The following is a 16,654-nucleotide window of genomic DNA, read 5'->3' on the forward strand; positions in this document are numbered from 1 at the left end:
GTACATTCTTCAACTTCCTGTTTCTGTTTTTCTCTCAAGACTTCCTGGTTTACTCTCGAGACATTCCTGGAGTGATGATTGACTCCTTACTCATGGTAGAATCTGGATGCATTCTTTGTTCTGCTCTGCGCTCATCACATTTATTCATACTAAAACATAGGTAATTACTATTCACATTTATTAGAACTAACTAGTGAATTATTGGTGATGGTTTAAACCATTTTGACTTTTTTTGGAGGGGATCTAAGTTTATGATGTATTTGTGGGTGCACAGTGTACCACACACACAGCACAAAGGTTGAGGGGAACTGTCAGTCTGTGCCTAGACGTACAATGTGAGTCGCAGGGATTAGTGCAAAGAGTTCATTAAATGGAGTTGATGGTACACGAAGCCATTCGTTTGTACAGCCATTTTCTTTTTTCATGTGCCTGCAGGTTAGCCTCTACGTAGCAATGTATTTTCCATTTGGAGCGCGTTGGTGGCTTGAAAATAAGGTACAAAATGATTTAAAAGTCATCAGATGGTGTAAAGCATAGCAACATTTTCATATATATTTTTTAAACTTTTTTAACTATGTAAAAGAAAGAAATGTGAATCACTCACTTTTTATTTTGATTGTGTACATTCTTAAAATGTATAAAAAAGAAAAATGTTTAAAAAAGTTGTTTTAAAAAAAGATTTTTAAATCTTCATTGGTTTATTACATAATATTTATTTTTAATGTATTACAATTTCTTTAATAAATTGTATTATTTTTGATCAATATTCTTTTTATTTTTAATTTACTATTTTTTTTAAAATCAATTCCTACATTCCTCAGGGCACAGAACACCAAATAAATTGAATCAGGATTCCCAAGGCACGAATGGGAAATCTGATAGCATAATACTTTACAGTGGAAACTAATTATACATGATAGATTATGATGAAAATCCTTACCATGACGAGGCAACCAATACTATGGTTAGCTTAGTTTGGATCTACTAACAATGGAGGTGCCCTTAGCTTGAGACTGAAAATACAAAAGAAGACGCGGAATGCACACATTTTTACAGTATAAAATGGTCCTGAACAGGAGCTTTTAGCTTGAAATACGTGTCACCTATGAGATTTTTTAAACAATGGCACTGTGATTTCTATTACACTATGATACAACAAATCTAATTTCACAATTTGTAGAAAGTTGGCGGAAATGTTAATCGTGATTACTGATAAGCTTTTTTAAATTTTATTTTGCATTTTTTTATTTGTCAATTATTTTTTGAAATAATGTATGGTTACATTTTGTTGATTGGAGTTGGCTTAGTAAGTCACATCACATAGGTTGATAGCAGAAGAAGTGGCAACGTGTTATTGAATGCTTGCTCTATCAAAATTGAGAAAGGAAAAAAAATCCTGACACTGTACCAGTTTTGTAAAAATTAAAGTACTGCACGAAATTGGCACAATCAGTAATTTGTCCATTGTGTCTGTCACAAAGATTTTGTTCCATCAAGATCCAGCAGCTTGGTCACATAAACAGGCAGATGTAATACCTTCATAATCAAATTTACAATATGAATATATGTTCCCAAACATTTGTGTATTTCACAACAAACCCAGAGAAAGTGCATAGTGCATTGTTACTCATATGTTTTTCTTTAATGCAAGTAGATCAAGCAATCAGGGTGCCATTTCCTGAGAAGGCTAACTGAAAAAGGGATCAAAAGAAGTTAGTTGAAGGAAGAAAAAAGGGGCGCTATTATGTGTTTGGAGGTAGCTGAAACAAATGGAATTTGCCTCAGCTATTTCAGTCCTCCTGATTATAAGATACAAAGCAAACAGGGGGTATACCTCCAGCATATACATGGAGTTCTTACCTTCAAGGTAATGGAGAAATTACCCCCTGAGGAATTACCTCCATAGGTAATTGCACAATTTTCCAATTAATTCCTGTGGGACTTCAGAATAGGGACTATCCACAGCTCATAATCATGTGGACATTTCACATTTACTAGGGTGGTGACTGCAATTAATGAAAGAAATGAATTATCACTGCTATTACCTCCACATTTTTAATATAGCCCAAAGTACCACCTTCAAAAATGGTTCAAATGCTAAGAAATTATTGTCAGCTCAAATATTTCAAAATTATAAGAATGTTTACCAATGGTTTTAGTGAATAATATTCACTTTGATCTCGGGGCAAAGTGCGCTTAAGGGTCTTGTCAAATTCACAAATTGTATTTTACGTGGGGGGTGGTGGTGGTGGTGGTGGTGGTGGTGTGTGTGTGTGTGTGTGTGTGTGTGTGGCTTTTCATTTACATGACATGAGCATGGACTGTTCTAAACGCAGAACTTTGCTTTTGAAAACAGACTGTTTGTCTGCGTGCCATCAGCAATTCTATGCTAGGCACTGTGTCTGAAGACTATGGTTCTGTTTCACTTGTCTGACCATGAATTTCATGTTCTGTCAGTGGCTCAGCTTTTGATTACTTGTGAGTTTAAAGGAATCAATGGGAAAGGCATATGTCTCTTCTACACTGCTTAGCCACTCTTCTACACTGCTTAGACACGGAAGGCGAAATGTGGGTTAGACCGCTAAAATGAGGGTCCCTTTAAGGAAAGGATGACTGTGCAGGTTATAGGTTTTGGAAAGGAAACTTCCGTAAGTAGCTCCAATGTAAACTAATAGAAAAAAGTAGTAACTACAAGGCAATTGCTCTTATTTTGACAAGATTGTGATATGTATAGAAGACATGAATCCGATTCTTTGAAATAGTGTGGTGATATGGTAGGAATCAAAGACTTTTTAATCAGCAAAGGTTGATAGAGCAAACAGCATGATGGTTTGGTCATGCATAATGTCACTGCACAAATGACCCTCACGCCTCTTGTCGGCAATGAGGAGGGCACCACTGAATTGCAGCAGGCACTGCAAACGATCTGCCCTGTCTGCGCCTGCGTTGCACTTGCACCACAAGGGGGCTTCCTGAGTGTCTGTAGTGAGACATTTCTGAATATGGAAGGAGGACTGTCCTGGAACCGGCCCCTGTATTGTAAAATGCCTCCACTGGCACTGCAGGGAAGTGTGGAGGGCTATCAGGGCACTGCCCTCTGCACAGAATCCCCAGGCAGTCTGTGGCCACCACCATGAGGATCTGCAGCCAATCCTGAATTCTTAAAAGGTTAAGTGATGGGTCATGAGGCCCAGAGCTGGACAGGTAGCATTTAGTGACTGTTGCTGAGATTGTGCATAATCTGCATAATACTGCACCTGTTTCAATCCTTGTGGAGATGGCCCAGCCTGTTTCTTCTTCATAGAGAAGTAACTCAGCCCTTCATCCTTTCTAAGTCTGTAAATTGAGTGGTGCCTAATATTTTATACTAATAACAGTGCTTCAGAGCTGGAGGTATCTTTACTTTACTTTGCATTTATACCGCACACCAGGTACCCAAAGGGTTAAGGGCGCATATATAACAGACTGAAACAACACAAAAAAACACACATGGAGAATTTATTTAAACTCAGAATGGCTAACGAAAGAGAAGAGACGCTGGTCCAGGACCTAACTAAATAGTACGGTTGTCAATTTTTTCTTGAACATATCGGTGGACTCAACCTCTCTTATGTCCAATGGCAGCGAATTCCATGCTATAGGGTAAGTTATTCTAAATGTTCCCTTACAGGCTTTACTGGTTTTACAATGAAGTGTTTTTAGTTGATAAGTGTTATACCTCGAATTCTGTTTTTCCACTATGCTCTCCACAAAGACCCATATATTATCTCTTCCATACATTCTCATGCTGACTTGTGACTGCCAACTAATAGGATCTTCTTTAGATGCTGAAAATATATGGAAAGTTCATGAACCAGCTTTCCTTAATATACCCAAATATGATTTGTATCAAACAGTGAAATATCCCTTTCTTATCACAGGAGCCATCAGCCTGGGTCAGACTTTGAGACAGACATGGCGTGTACAGTTCTGGATGGGAACTGTCATGTTGTTTTGCTGCATCTTCTGCAAGCCTGCATATATCTTTGGCAATGTGTGACTTTGGCATTGTGCGACCTGGCATCATACCGTGATCACGGAAGCTAATTTAAAAATGGCAGCAAATACAATTCCAAATATCAGGCCACAATCAAAATGGCAGTTGACGAGATTACCCCTCCATCAATCTCCTGAAGGGTTGTGTGGGGTGCCCAATGATACAGCAGGCTATTTGGACTAAGACTCACCTTGGTAGTACAAGTACATCTCGAAGTACAGTGGCAGAAACAGAGAGCGTTTTAACAACTCTTATGTCCCAGGATACGTCTATGCCCTCCCTGACTTTGCCTGGGTACAAATGGCCACATCAAGGGTCAGGGATTTTTCAGCAATTATTATGAACCTTGAACACATTAAAATCTTCTCACACTGCAAAAAGAGCATCGTGCGAAGCTGGCACACATTATGGCAGTGGGGTACTGTACTCTGGAGTCTGATGAACACAACCATTGAGAGGAATTGAGCACTCCTCATGAAAACAGTAAAAGTGAGTTGGCTACTCAAACTTCTTCTGAAGATGGTCGAGGAAGAAGATGGTGAAGGTGAATAAGCTTTGGGAGCACATCCTGAAGTTGTCAGCGTGACTTCAGGTCTCATGCAGCCTCTACCTTCCATGTGGCACAGAGATGTCACCCCTTGTCGTCCATAGTCATTGCTTAGGATGCTGCACTGCTGTTGGCACTGGCACCACACTTTTACAGCCTCTTAAACAAGCCAGCATCAAGACTGTCTTCAACAAGTCTACAAAACGGCACAGAAGAAATCCATAGGTACATTTTTACTACCCAAAGCTAGTCAAAATAGACACCCGAAGGATTTTAGGAATTTGTCTAAGATGTTTATCCAAAACATCAACCAGCCAAAAATATGTTACCCCAGTTGCTGTGCCTGATACGTAAATAACACTTTTAGCAACAATCGGATAAACATTGATGGAGTGCCGGGGATACCATTCATGTGACAACAGACATATGAGCATCATGTGAATGGTATGCACAGTGGATGAATTTTAAGGGTAGCCAATGTATTGAATTTAGAAGCATTTTGAGGGTAGACAATTATTGAATTTAGATTAATTTTGAGGGGAACCAATGTATTGAATTTAGATGAATTTTGAGGGTAGCCAATGTACTGAATTTAGATTAATTTTGAGTAGCCAATGTATTGAATTTAGATTAATTTTGATGGTAGGCATTGCATTAAACGTAGCTAAACGTGATGCAACTGTCCACAAACCCACTAACAACTCTCGAATATTCTGCCTACTCACCCTAAAACACTGAACAAAATATGCCATACCTCTACCGCAGCAAAACATAAAACCACCACAAACTACAACAAACTGCACACACACACTACACAACACTGAACAAGAAACTAAGCCAGCCACAGACAAATCTCTGCACACACACACACACCAAGCATCACATAAAGACTACCAACTAAAAACACATCAGCACACAGTGACCGTTTTTCCAAACAGAAGCTACCAACAGCACCTCAAAGCTCTCTTGCGCTTTTCCCTCTCAATCCCACTAACAAAGCCCTCCAAGCCCTCCTTCCTTTTCAGATCCACTAGGGCGCCAAGAGACCACGAAAGTGGCTGCAGTGCGCAGTATAAGCCCCAATAACATAACACACCATAACATCATTGCACACTGGGCTTCTTATAATGAATTGCAAACCAGCTGCTCCAACAAAACTACCTCAAATGCCGTACTGCAAAAGCTTTCTATGCAAGCAGTTTTATTCAATGTTTTCTATGTAGTAGGTGCACCCAGCAGCAAACAACATGTCAGTATTTAATGCCAACGTTTTGGGATGGTGTAGGCCAAAAGGAGTGACTGTGAATTTTATTGTCTGCAACAATGTTAGCAACATTGTGCTTGCAACAGTGGATGGCAATTACTACCTTGTACCCTGTTTTTTTGTTTGAAATCTTTTTATTAATATTTTAACCATCTTCAAACGTACATTAGCAGCATTATGTAGCTTCTTAAATAATCTGAGATTGCACATCATGTACAAATGATCTAATCCAGCTTGTTAACATTTGGTGCAGTCCCTGGATTTTGTTAAAAAATAAATCTGTGTAAAAGAAATCAAACATATTAAACCTTTGTTTCCCTTTCTACTCCTTAGTTACCACCGTCTACCCAAGATGAAGGAAATCCAGATATCAAAGATCTTCAATGAAAACCCTCAGTCTAGTTCGACAAGTCTAATCTTTATTACTTTTCTTAACATGTTCAAAAAAGGGTTTCAGAATACTGAAAAAGCTAGTTTGATCATTTCGCAAAGTAATTATTTCGCCAATTAATATGGACCATAGTTCAGAGTACCAATTGTCTAAATCAGGGACTCCTTTTGATCGCCACCAAACTGTAACAAGAAGTTGAGTTACCAATAAGCATTTAGTAATCAAATATCCAGAGATGTGAGCCATGGATACATTGAATGTATGGGCTTGCCTAAGAGGCCAACAACCAGATCATTTGGTAGTCGCTTACGAGAATGATCTTAGCTATTTCTTTGAGTATTGACTACTGTAAGGATGTAGAAGTAGGAGACCGGCACACAGGTGGCACACTTTTGTCTATAGACTTTTATTAGTGAGCAAATAAAATAGAAAACCCTATCTGACCCTAGTTCTAAGAGGGGTTTCCCTGCCTCACCTAATACTAAGGACACTGCCAGGATGTCAGCCTAAATCAAAGAGTCTACCGTCCAGTGTTAAAAACCTAAATCCATCCCTTACACTATAAACTCAACTAAGAAAGAGGGGTGGTCTTCTTCATCCAGAGGAATTGCTCCCTTATTCTGGATGACAATCCAAAGTTCAGTTCTGGGTGATGCAAACAAAATGGTTCTTCTGCGAGGAAGCTAATCAAACGTCTCAAAAAGGTTCTTTGTGTGTATTCCAGCAAAACACAAAAAACAAAAGTCTTGTATCTTCACAGCGTTAGGGGATGACTCCCTCTTCCTGACTGGTTTCCCAATGGTTCTCACAATGCTAGGACAAATGTTTTTTTTTTCTCCTGGCCTTTACCAGATGTTTCACTAAGCCAAAAGGACACTTCCCTCTTCTTGGTTCTTTCCAAAATGGTCATCAGAACCAAAGGGTATGTCTCCCTTCCCCTGGTCTTTCTCAAAGCTCCTCAAGCTGTCAAGAGAAAGACTCCCTTCACTTGGCTGGTTCAACAATGTTCATACGACCCAGGGGTTTGACTCCCTTCCCCTGGCCTTTCTCAAGCTCTTCTGGAATCCAAGAGAATGGCTCCCTTTTCTTGGCTGTTTCTTACAGTGTTCATAAGACCAAGGGGTATGTCTCCCTTCTCCTGGCCTTTCTCAAAGTGCTCTTCAGGGTCACCAGTTTTCACCGTGTTCACAGTCTACCTAGTTCACTACTGTGCCTGGTACTGTGACTATGATGATGATCCGGGAGGCAATTCGGCACTGGCTGTGGGTTCCAGACCCTTCTCATTTCCTCTCATTCCTCAGGAGTTACACCCGGTTCACTATCTTGCCAGGCATTCCCCCTTGTCGGGTCCCAGACCCTCCTTATTTGTTTCTTTCTTCGTCTCGGGTCCCAGACCTCCTTTTGCATTGGTTTCCTTCTCTCCTTTGGGTCCCTGGCCCATCTGGCATAGGCTTCTCTCTCTTGGGTCCCAGGCCCTTTTTGTATTTCCTCCTTTGGGTCCCAGACCCATTTGGCAAAGTTTTCTCTTTTGGGCGACCCCACAACCATCCCAGTCTCTGCCGCCTCTTGCGGGTGCTTACCAGTGTCTCCACATTGTGTACAGTCTTTGGTTCCCCTCTCTGGCATCTCCTGATCCTCCTAGGGACTGCAGCAGCTCTGCAGTGTCTCCCTGTGGCTTCTGGGCCTCCTCTGATCGTTTAAGGGACTGCATCGGTTCTGCAACGGGTCCCGGGGGCCTTCAGGCCTCCTCCGATCATTCCCGGTACTGCGGCTGCTCTGCAGCAGCTTCCTGCTGTTAGGCTGCGCAGCTCAGGGGGTACCTTCACTCCAGCCTTCTCATTTGGCTAGCTGCTCTGCCTCCTGCATCCTGTTTAAGCCTTTCCACAACTGACCTTCTGGCAACGTAACTATAGGCGGGTATCTTTCTTGTCCTCTGCTGTTCCTTCCTTCGTACAGGGTTCGAATCCCCTGGTTCCACCGGGAGGTCCTCTCAGATTTGGAATGACCTCTTCTGTTTTATTGGTAGCTTGGCCAATAGGAATCATGTAATACCTAGACCATTCATTAGAGGTGCTCTTTATGCTTCTGCACTTCTTCGTCGTCCCAGTACTGATGTTGAGGACTCCCAGTGAGTCAGTTGCCTTCTCCTTGTTTCAGTACATAAGGGATATAAGTCCCTTGAGGAGTCCACACTCTTCCTCGTCTCAGTACTTCTTACCTGGACGGTATGGCAAAGGTACCTGGGTACACTAGGGAAGGTACTGGTGGGAAGGAGTAGGAAGGTGTGTCAGGGTTAGGCGGACTATGGGGATACCATGTTCTCCCCAGGTCGTCACTAATCCCATAGGGGGCTTCCCTCCACATGAGATCCACCCACTGAGTACCAGCCCCAGGGGGACAATCATTTAGTGGCCTCACCTCCCTGGCCTCATGGGAGGTGGATCCCCCTAGGGGAGAAGTGACAACATCTGGGGATTCGTCACACTACCAATACTTAAATTGGCGCAAGTCCACCATATGTGAAGCAACAAGCTCCCTGCTCCACACCCCTTCTAAAATAATCCACTTTCTGTATGATCAAAATGCTTTGAATGTACTGGAGTATGTTACAATCTGTAAAGCATTTTCTAATGCTGTTCTTTATTTTACATGCAGATTGATGACTTGGGTGCATCCTAAGCCAAATTAGTTTTCAGTCTTTGTCTGAGAATGTGCATAGTAACTCTCTGTGCCATGACTTTATATGTAAATCCAGGCTTGTAATATCATGAGAGGAAATCATTTTGTATTTATTTGATAGTAACAATCTAGTCGCTTTGGATGAGAAAATTATGTTCTCAAAATTTGAAAGGGATCTAAGTACCTACAGTTTCAAATCTTTATTTAAAAACCAATGTCTAAATTGCATGTAGTATACACGTTCTCCTCTGGTCCTAAAAATGGTGTTGCATTGTTGGAAGGAAAGAAAACATTTAAAAAAAGTGTGACGCATACTCATAGCAACCTTTTAGCCAATTTGAAAAAGCATTTGTTTTATAGGTGGGAGTGAATTGGGAGTTTCCATGGACTGGAGTAGCTGGCCCAGGCACAATTGTTAGATTCAGTTGAGGAATGAGCCCGCACCATACGTGAAGGAGGGTTTTAATTGATGGGAATGTGTATACTGCCAAAGATCTCTATTTTGCAGGAAGCCGTACCACGTGTCTGAAGAAACTTCCTGTGACCTTATACTTGATGAGCTCCCACAGCCTAGTGGCACCCAAATATTAATTAACTCCACAATCACCCTAAGCTGTGAAGCCAAGTAGTACCAAAAGATGTTTGAAGAAGGGAAACTATCCACCTTACGATGCCTGTAAAGTATCCTTTCGGAAATTCTTGTTTTGTCTCTCTGACAAATGAAATGTCCTAGGTCCCACTTTATTGAAAGGAAATCCTCTTCAAGCACTGTGATTGGCATTAGTCTGAAGTCATAAAGGAGTCTATGAAGAATGTTCATCTTCCCTGATGTGATTCTTTCATCTATGTAATCGCTAGAGATTTCCGGGATCTCCGATCTTCCCAAATTGTAGATTGTAGAATAATTGGCCCCATATAGTGCAGAAACGTTAGATGTATTAATCATTCTGAGGTATTTCACATTTGTGTCTGATGCCTTAAAAGTGAAAATCAACCTCAAAATGTCCCATTTAGTCTCTGGAATTGATACTTTTAACATTTTTGATTTTTTCAGATTCACTTACAACCCAAAATCTCCTCGTAGGTGTTGAGCAATGACTCCAAAGTGGGTATAGAGGTTGTTGCTTCATTTAGTAACAACATTATATCATCAATAAAGAAGGAGGTTCTAGCAGAGCAACTATAATATTCTGTGCGATGAATGTTCAGATTCATCAAATCGGTCAAACAACAGTGGTGGCAGGGGGCATCCCTGTTGGGTCCTTTGTTAAGTGGAAGGGAGTTTCGGATATATCCATTCATTCTGATTCTAGCTATGGGTTTGGCATAAATTGCCATAATAGCTGTAATATAGGATCGCTCTATTCCTACTTCCATTCCACCCTGTCAAAAGCCTTCTCAACATCTAATGTGATTAGTATATAGTGAATCTTCTTCTTATGGGCAATATCTGCAACCTGTCTGTTCATTATGAATCCACATTGGTCTTCCCTGATTAATTTAGGAAATAATCTTTACCCGGTTTGGGGAGTATGGATAGCATAGCTTCCCCCATTGAGTCAGTTACCTTCCTAGTTTTTTTGTGTTATAAAAGGATGTAAGTGCAACGCCAGATATAAGTTAATTTGTTTGATCTTTTTACATCAGATCTACCACACTCCAGCTAAATTACACAAATATTATCCCGAATCCTCGAGTGAACGGTGTCGTATGGAAGGTACAGATTTTCTTCACCTGGTGTAGGGCTGCCCCCAGATCTCTGTGTTCTGGGAGGAAGTTTTCAATATCCTATCCCTTATTTTAAAGGAGCAGGTGGGGTTGGACCCGATGGTTGTTATACTGGGATTTTACCTGCAAAATCCCAGACATGCACGCAGGCTGGTGGGGCTCTTCCTGGTATTGGCCCAAAGGCGGGTGGTGTTAGAATGGCGGAGAGGGCCCGGCCCAAGAGTTGCAGCTTGGCTTGATGATATTGCACACTGCCAAAACTTGGATGTAATTTGTAAATGTTTTCTATGAATCCATCAGGGCCTGGCCTTTATTTACATTTTAAAGATGAGATTGCTCAAATTATCTCCTGCCCTGTTATTGGGGCATCTATGATATGTGCTTCCTCCACAGAATGTTCTGGTTGTCTTATCCCATCTGATTGATTGTTTCTGGCCTTGATTGCAACACTACAATTTTTCATACAAATCCTTAAAGAGCTTAAGCTTTTCACTTTCTTTAGTTAGTTTCTTCCCATTTAAGTCTTTATGTACTGAGACACTGTTTGCTTTTATTTGGGCCTTTAGTTGGTTGGCCATATATCTAGATTTTTGTTTTCCACACCAATAACATTTTGGGTCTGTCCAACGAATTAAGAAATCTGCTTTGTTCATTTGAAGGGCTGACAGCCGATTTCTAGTTGCTTGCAGTACTCTGTAGGCCTTACTCCAGCCCTTTATTATGCGTTCCTGCTCTAGTTTTTGGACAGTGTATAAAGCTGATTCACTTCTCTCACTTTCATTGTCGTCCTTCATTCGAAGTTTGTTCGATGAGCTTTCCTCTCGCAAATGCATTTAGATCATCCCACCCAATTTTTTCAGATAACTCTGACATATTATTCCGTAATTATAACATTTATACAAGAGTAAGTCTCATTTACATGTGAGTAGAAGGATTATATTGCTTCAGAGTTTTTGTGTAGCCAGCTATCTGCAAGATTGCAAGACCCATTTCCCTGAAAATATGCAGGACGTCCAAAACTGCTTGTTTATATCCCCATCTGTTGTTTGAAGACTTGATTAATTTACTATCCCTTTTTATGTCATAATCATCCACCAGGATAATGCGCACTGTAGCTACTCTTTGTAGGCTGGGTGAGAAATTCCTCCAGAAATGTATTTTGTCCGACATTCGGGTCATATGATGTGGCTACTTTAAAGTCTTCTCCTTCTACCTCGCATTTAAGAAAGATGCCTTCACTCTTTACTTGTATTTGTTTAGCCACTGAGAAAGGGAAGTATTCGGACATCAAAATACCCAACCCTCTTTTTTTCTCCTTTACAGAACAAACGCATTGTGTGGGAGGGAGGGAGGGAGGGAAATTACTTAGAAGCAGGTTTCCACATTTCACTCTTCAAGGGGTGCGTTTCTTGAATACATACTTGTTGATCCCCTAATAAGCAGTGCAGCTAGTCTGGATATATTTTCTTGCTTAGCCAAAGCATTTTGTAATGGCATCAAGAGTAAGGCAAGCATGGTGTGAAGTCTTACATGGTAATACTGGCCTACATTGGTGCAGCCAGTCTGGACATGTTTTTTTTTACTGTGGCATGGTATGTTCTTACAAGAGGATACTGGCATATATTGGCACAGCCAACATGGATATGTTTTCTTAAAGAAGCATTACTGAAATTATGAGCAAAGCAAACATGAGTATGTCCTTGTATGGGAATACCGCCATATATTTGTGCAGCCAGTATGCACATGTATGGGCACAGCCAAGAAGAACATTTCTTTTTACTGCATATATCGTGGGAAGGGCATCATAAAACGTGTTGGGAAATGGTCCTGTGCACTGTTCCTGGCTTGAATCTACTGATTCTTTCATCTATTGCCCTACAAATCTGATTGCAAACTGTCTAGCATTTATCACATTTTTCACCAAAAGGGTGCTGTAAAATGCACAATTTATTATTTTAAAAATATTTTTTAAGAGGGAATCCACTCACCGCTGTTCCATGCCATGGTTGGTTCATGCTCCTTCACTATGTTCTGTCACACCCGCAGATTTGTGGGAAAATGTACCCCCCTTCATTTGAAAATGACAACAGCCACCACCTTGCATGCTGTGCAGCTAGCTCTCAATGGGTCTGCTGCCTCTTTACTTCATTGGTAAAGTCTATTGCAATGGTGAACTATAGAGTTGACAAGACGCTTGCCTCTCATGCCCGTTACCTCGTCAGTGCGATAGAATGCTACCAGAGGCCAGCCCTGACCAACTCCCTCAAATCTCTGTCCCACTCAGCTTCATCTCTATGATTCTCTGTTTCCAGCAGCTACAGATGTATTATTTCTCTCGCGACCATGTGACCACCCCAGTGTAAATTCATCCCTTCAGCTACCACTGCCATGCCGGTTAACTTATCCACACTGTCCTCACCTAATCATAGTGATGAATTGCGGTACTCAATATGGAATGCTGAGGAGCCAGTCTAATTGTAATAGTGCTTCTTAATTTACAGGAGAAAGTCTAGTAAGTCCCGTCCCCTATTGGAAGCCTGTGCCTTTTTCCTTACCTCTTTCACGCCATCTCATGCGGTGCACAACTGCACAGCATCACCCCTGCTCTCCGCCATGCATGAAAAGGACAAGTTGGAGGTGGTTAAGTGAGCTACAGAGGAAAGCAAAGCTGGCACATGAAAAGGAAGGGAATGGGACATGGTTGATGGGATGAGGTGCTACACACCCCAATAAGGATTAATCACTTTGCAAGTGTTTATTGTCTTCACAGCAAGTCCGACACATACATTCTTGTGCAGATCTAGGAGGTTACCCACGCTGTTCACTGCGTTTGCCACTTTAACAAATCATAGAATTGCAAAACATAAATGAGAGGCGTAAGTTCTTTTTGTCTGGCATGGTGCCAAATATTGGTGGGGAATGCTGGAAAATTCTCTTGAACCACAACTCATAAGATCTCCAATGCATTCCTTCCTGTGGGGATTTGTCGGTTGCACAGGTCTGAAAGTATTAATGCTTATGTTAAATTCAAGATGAAAGGTCTTCTATCCATTGCAGGAATCTTAGCTTGTACATCCCTTTCCAGATGTGGTGCCAGTCTGGATTGCTGACTATGCATTGGTTTAAAACACATGAACCCATTGATGTGTTTATTTGAGGGCTAGTTGAGCAGCTTACATTGGGAAATACACATGACTTTGGTTGCTTAGATGTTCTTAAGAATGCAGCATCCTTCTCGAAGGAAAGCTGGAAAGTAGTTGGGAGATCGCAATCAAACTAATCTCCCCACGGCTGATGCCTGTGTGTATGTATCACTTTGAGAGCTTACACATGGGGAAAAAAAAGCATAACAGAGAGGATGCCAAGAAAATAACTCACTGTTCTGTTTCTTCATTGCAGAGCCACCGGAAGACCTACAGAACAATGAGGAAAATAGGTTACAAGAGGAGGCCGCTACCATATCGCTAGAGCAGAAAGCAATGCCGAATCCTGACACCCCGGATGAAGGTTTAGAAAAAGATACACCCACTTCCCCGAAGGGGAACACACGCTTGTATAGCCCCAAAGTAGGCATTTCTACGGAGGAATCACAGCAAGCCTCTGTGACTGTGCTGAAGGACTATGAAAACAACATGCTCTTGCTCCAGCAAAAGCAACTGAAAGCTCAGATGCGCATCTGCTCACAGCTGCGAGGAATCAGAAAATCCATCAACGAGATCCCCAAAGCTTTGGATAGGGTTACTGCTCCCGTATCGGGCCTGTACAGATCCATGAATAATGTGGCACAAGGCTGCCATAACATGAGCATTCGTTGCCTTGGATTAAACTGTGAGATGGTGAGGGCAAACAACTGCATCTCCCAAAGCCTTGAACGACTTACAGAGGCTTTTGAAGTAATGAGGTCGGTGGTGCCCCAGGCAGAGGGTGCTACAGACATAACGTCTACGCATACCGTGCCTCAGGATCCCCCATTGGACCCCCCATCGGAACCCCCATCGGAGCCACCGGAGGGAGAAACTGACCTATGAAAGATGCCTGGCAGCAGCAGACAGAAGATTACCCCTTTAATAATATGACAATCAGCTGAACACACTCACTCAATGAAGACCATGCATCAGTTTTGATTGCTTTGATGTTTGCTCCTAAAGTACAGATTGCAAACGGAACATAACTTAAATGTATGAAATAAATGTTTATGTGTGGTGAAAAAGTATCTTTCTACAAACAGTAAAAACAAAAAATGAACAATAGTTTGTTGTGATTTTTTGGTTGCCCATTTACTTATTTATTTAACAGTTGTTTTGTGGGGTTTGCAGACAAAACAGCTTACAAAGTAGCACAAGCAGGGCTCAAGTCGAGAGGACATGCGGGTGGACGGAGTACACCCACTTTTTTCAGAAGGTGGACACCGTCACCCTGGTTATTTTAGAGGATGTGTGTAAAATAAGCAAAAATTCCCTGTCTTTTTCAAAGTTGTGAATTTACGCGAGTACGCCAGGTTCACAGGTAGGACACTTCACCACTGCACCAGATATGCTGATGAAAGTTAACAAACACATAAAGCTGACATGTCACATTTCGGGACTGCATGTTCCAGGGAAAACATTGTTATTGGATCTTGGAGTTTAAAACATGCAAAATATCCTCTGTCATTAGTTGTTTGTGTGTGTTGATTTTATGAAAGGCAATTGCCATTCGTCTTGTGCAATTTGTATGGTTATGCAAAGCCAATTGAATGACATTTGTATATTTCACCTTGATATGCTAATTTCAGGTGATATCACATCCGATTGTGTATGTTAATGAGTCTCCCACATTTTGTTTTTAGGACTTGACCCGTGAACACATCCATAACTCAACCAATCCTTTACCCTCCCCTTTGTTCCAACAATTCAGAGAGATCCAGCACGATCCACCTTTCTCGGGTGAGCTCAGCATTGATCACCAACTCCTCAGGGAATTTAACATAAAAAACCACAGCGTCTACAGCGCGTACCAATGTCTGAAAAAGCTGCATTCCCTCACGGAGGTAAATCGGGGATGTATGTAAATAGTTAAGGAGCGCACCCCACTGCAGAACCAAGGCACTCGAGTCCTCAGTAACTCTCTGTTCCTGCATTACCGCCTTTTCTGCTATTACCCACTTTCATAAATCTTGGGACCAATTACTTAACAGAGGTCCTTTAGGGCACCCCCATGAGATGGCCATGTGGCGCCTCGCTAGCACCAACAGCAAGGCCGCTAGTTTGTCCGTGCATCTCCTCTTTTTACCCCCTGGGAGCACTCCCAATAGGAAAATCTGAGGCATGCACTCCAACTGCTTCCCCAATAACCTGTTCATCTTACCGATGACTGGCTGCCAATAGCATTCTATTATTGAGCATTCCCAGACCACGTGCCAGAAGCCAGCAGACTCCCCCTTACATGTTGGGCACGTGTGTGTAAATGCCTGATTCATCATGTGTAATTTCTGGGGCGTTATGCAGACCCGGTACACAATATTGAATTGGATCAATTTAAAGCGTGCGTTTCTAATTCTCAAGTATATTTTGGTCCATGTTTTCTTGTCTATGGTCTCTCCAATTTCCCATTCTCATTTTTCTTAACACTTTAGGCAGGTTAAGGTCTCACTCTCCTGTAAAGCTGCATAAACCCTTGTGATAACTTGTCGTTCTGCTCCTATATACAATAGAGTTTGCAGGGCTGGGGTGGTCGGGGGTTCGTCTGGTATGGATTCCCATTTACTTGCTAGGGTCTTAGTCGTGTGAAATTCAAAAAGGGTCCCCTTGGCATTTTACATTTTTGCACCCATTCCATGAAGGTCATTAGTGTTCCCCCTTTAGAGAAGTCCACCATCGTGCAGAACCCGGGGCGTGCACATCTGTTCTCAACTATGTCTCCAATAATCCTGGCTAATTTAGGGTCCGCTCTAATGGGTATGTCAGGGCTAAATCCCTCCCCCAACCTTGAACTTGCTGCATGTTCGTTTCCATACCTGCTGGTCCACCC

The 16,654-nt window shown here is 41.8% G+C and overlaps 1 protein-coding gene across 2 annotated transcripts in view; it reads left to right on the forward strand.

Annotated features, from left to right (window-relative positions):
- LOC138566584 (uncharacterized) overlaps positions 1 to 14,874 on the forward strand; it is a 260,018-nt gene extending 245,144 nt beyond the window's left edge. For both annotated transcript variants that reach the window (XM_069644099.1, XM_069644097.1), the window contains one exon: positions 14,045 to 14,874. In XM_069644099.1, coding sequence (XP_069500200.1) covers positions 14,045 to 14,673 — 629 coding nt within the window. In that variant the 3' untranslated portion in view covers positions 14,674 to 14,874. The remainder of the gene's footprint in view (positions 1 to 14,044) is intronic.
- Positions 14,875 to 16,654: the final 1,780 nt, after the last annotated feature.

The sequence above is a fragment of the Ambystoma mexicanum genome, chromosome 2p, assembly GCF_040938575.1.
Source record: "Ambystoma mexicanum isolate Mex_15411 chromosome 2p, UKY_AmexF1_1, whole genome shotgun sequence".
Taxonomy (NCBI): domain Eukaryota; kingdom Metazoa; phylum Chordata; class Amphibia; order Caudata; family Ambystomatidae; genus Ambystoma; species Ambystoma mexicanum.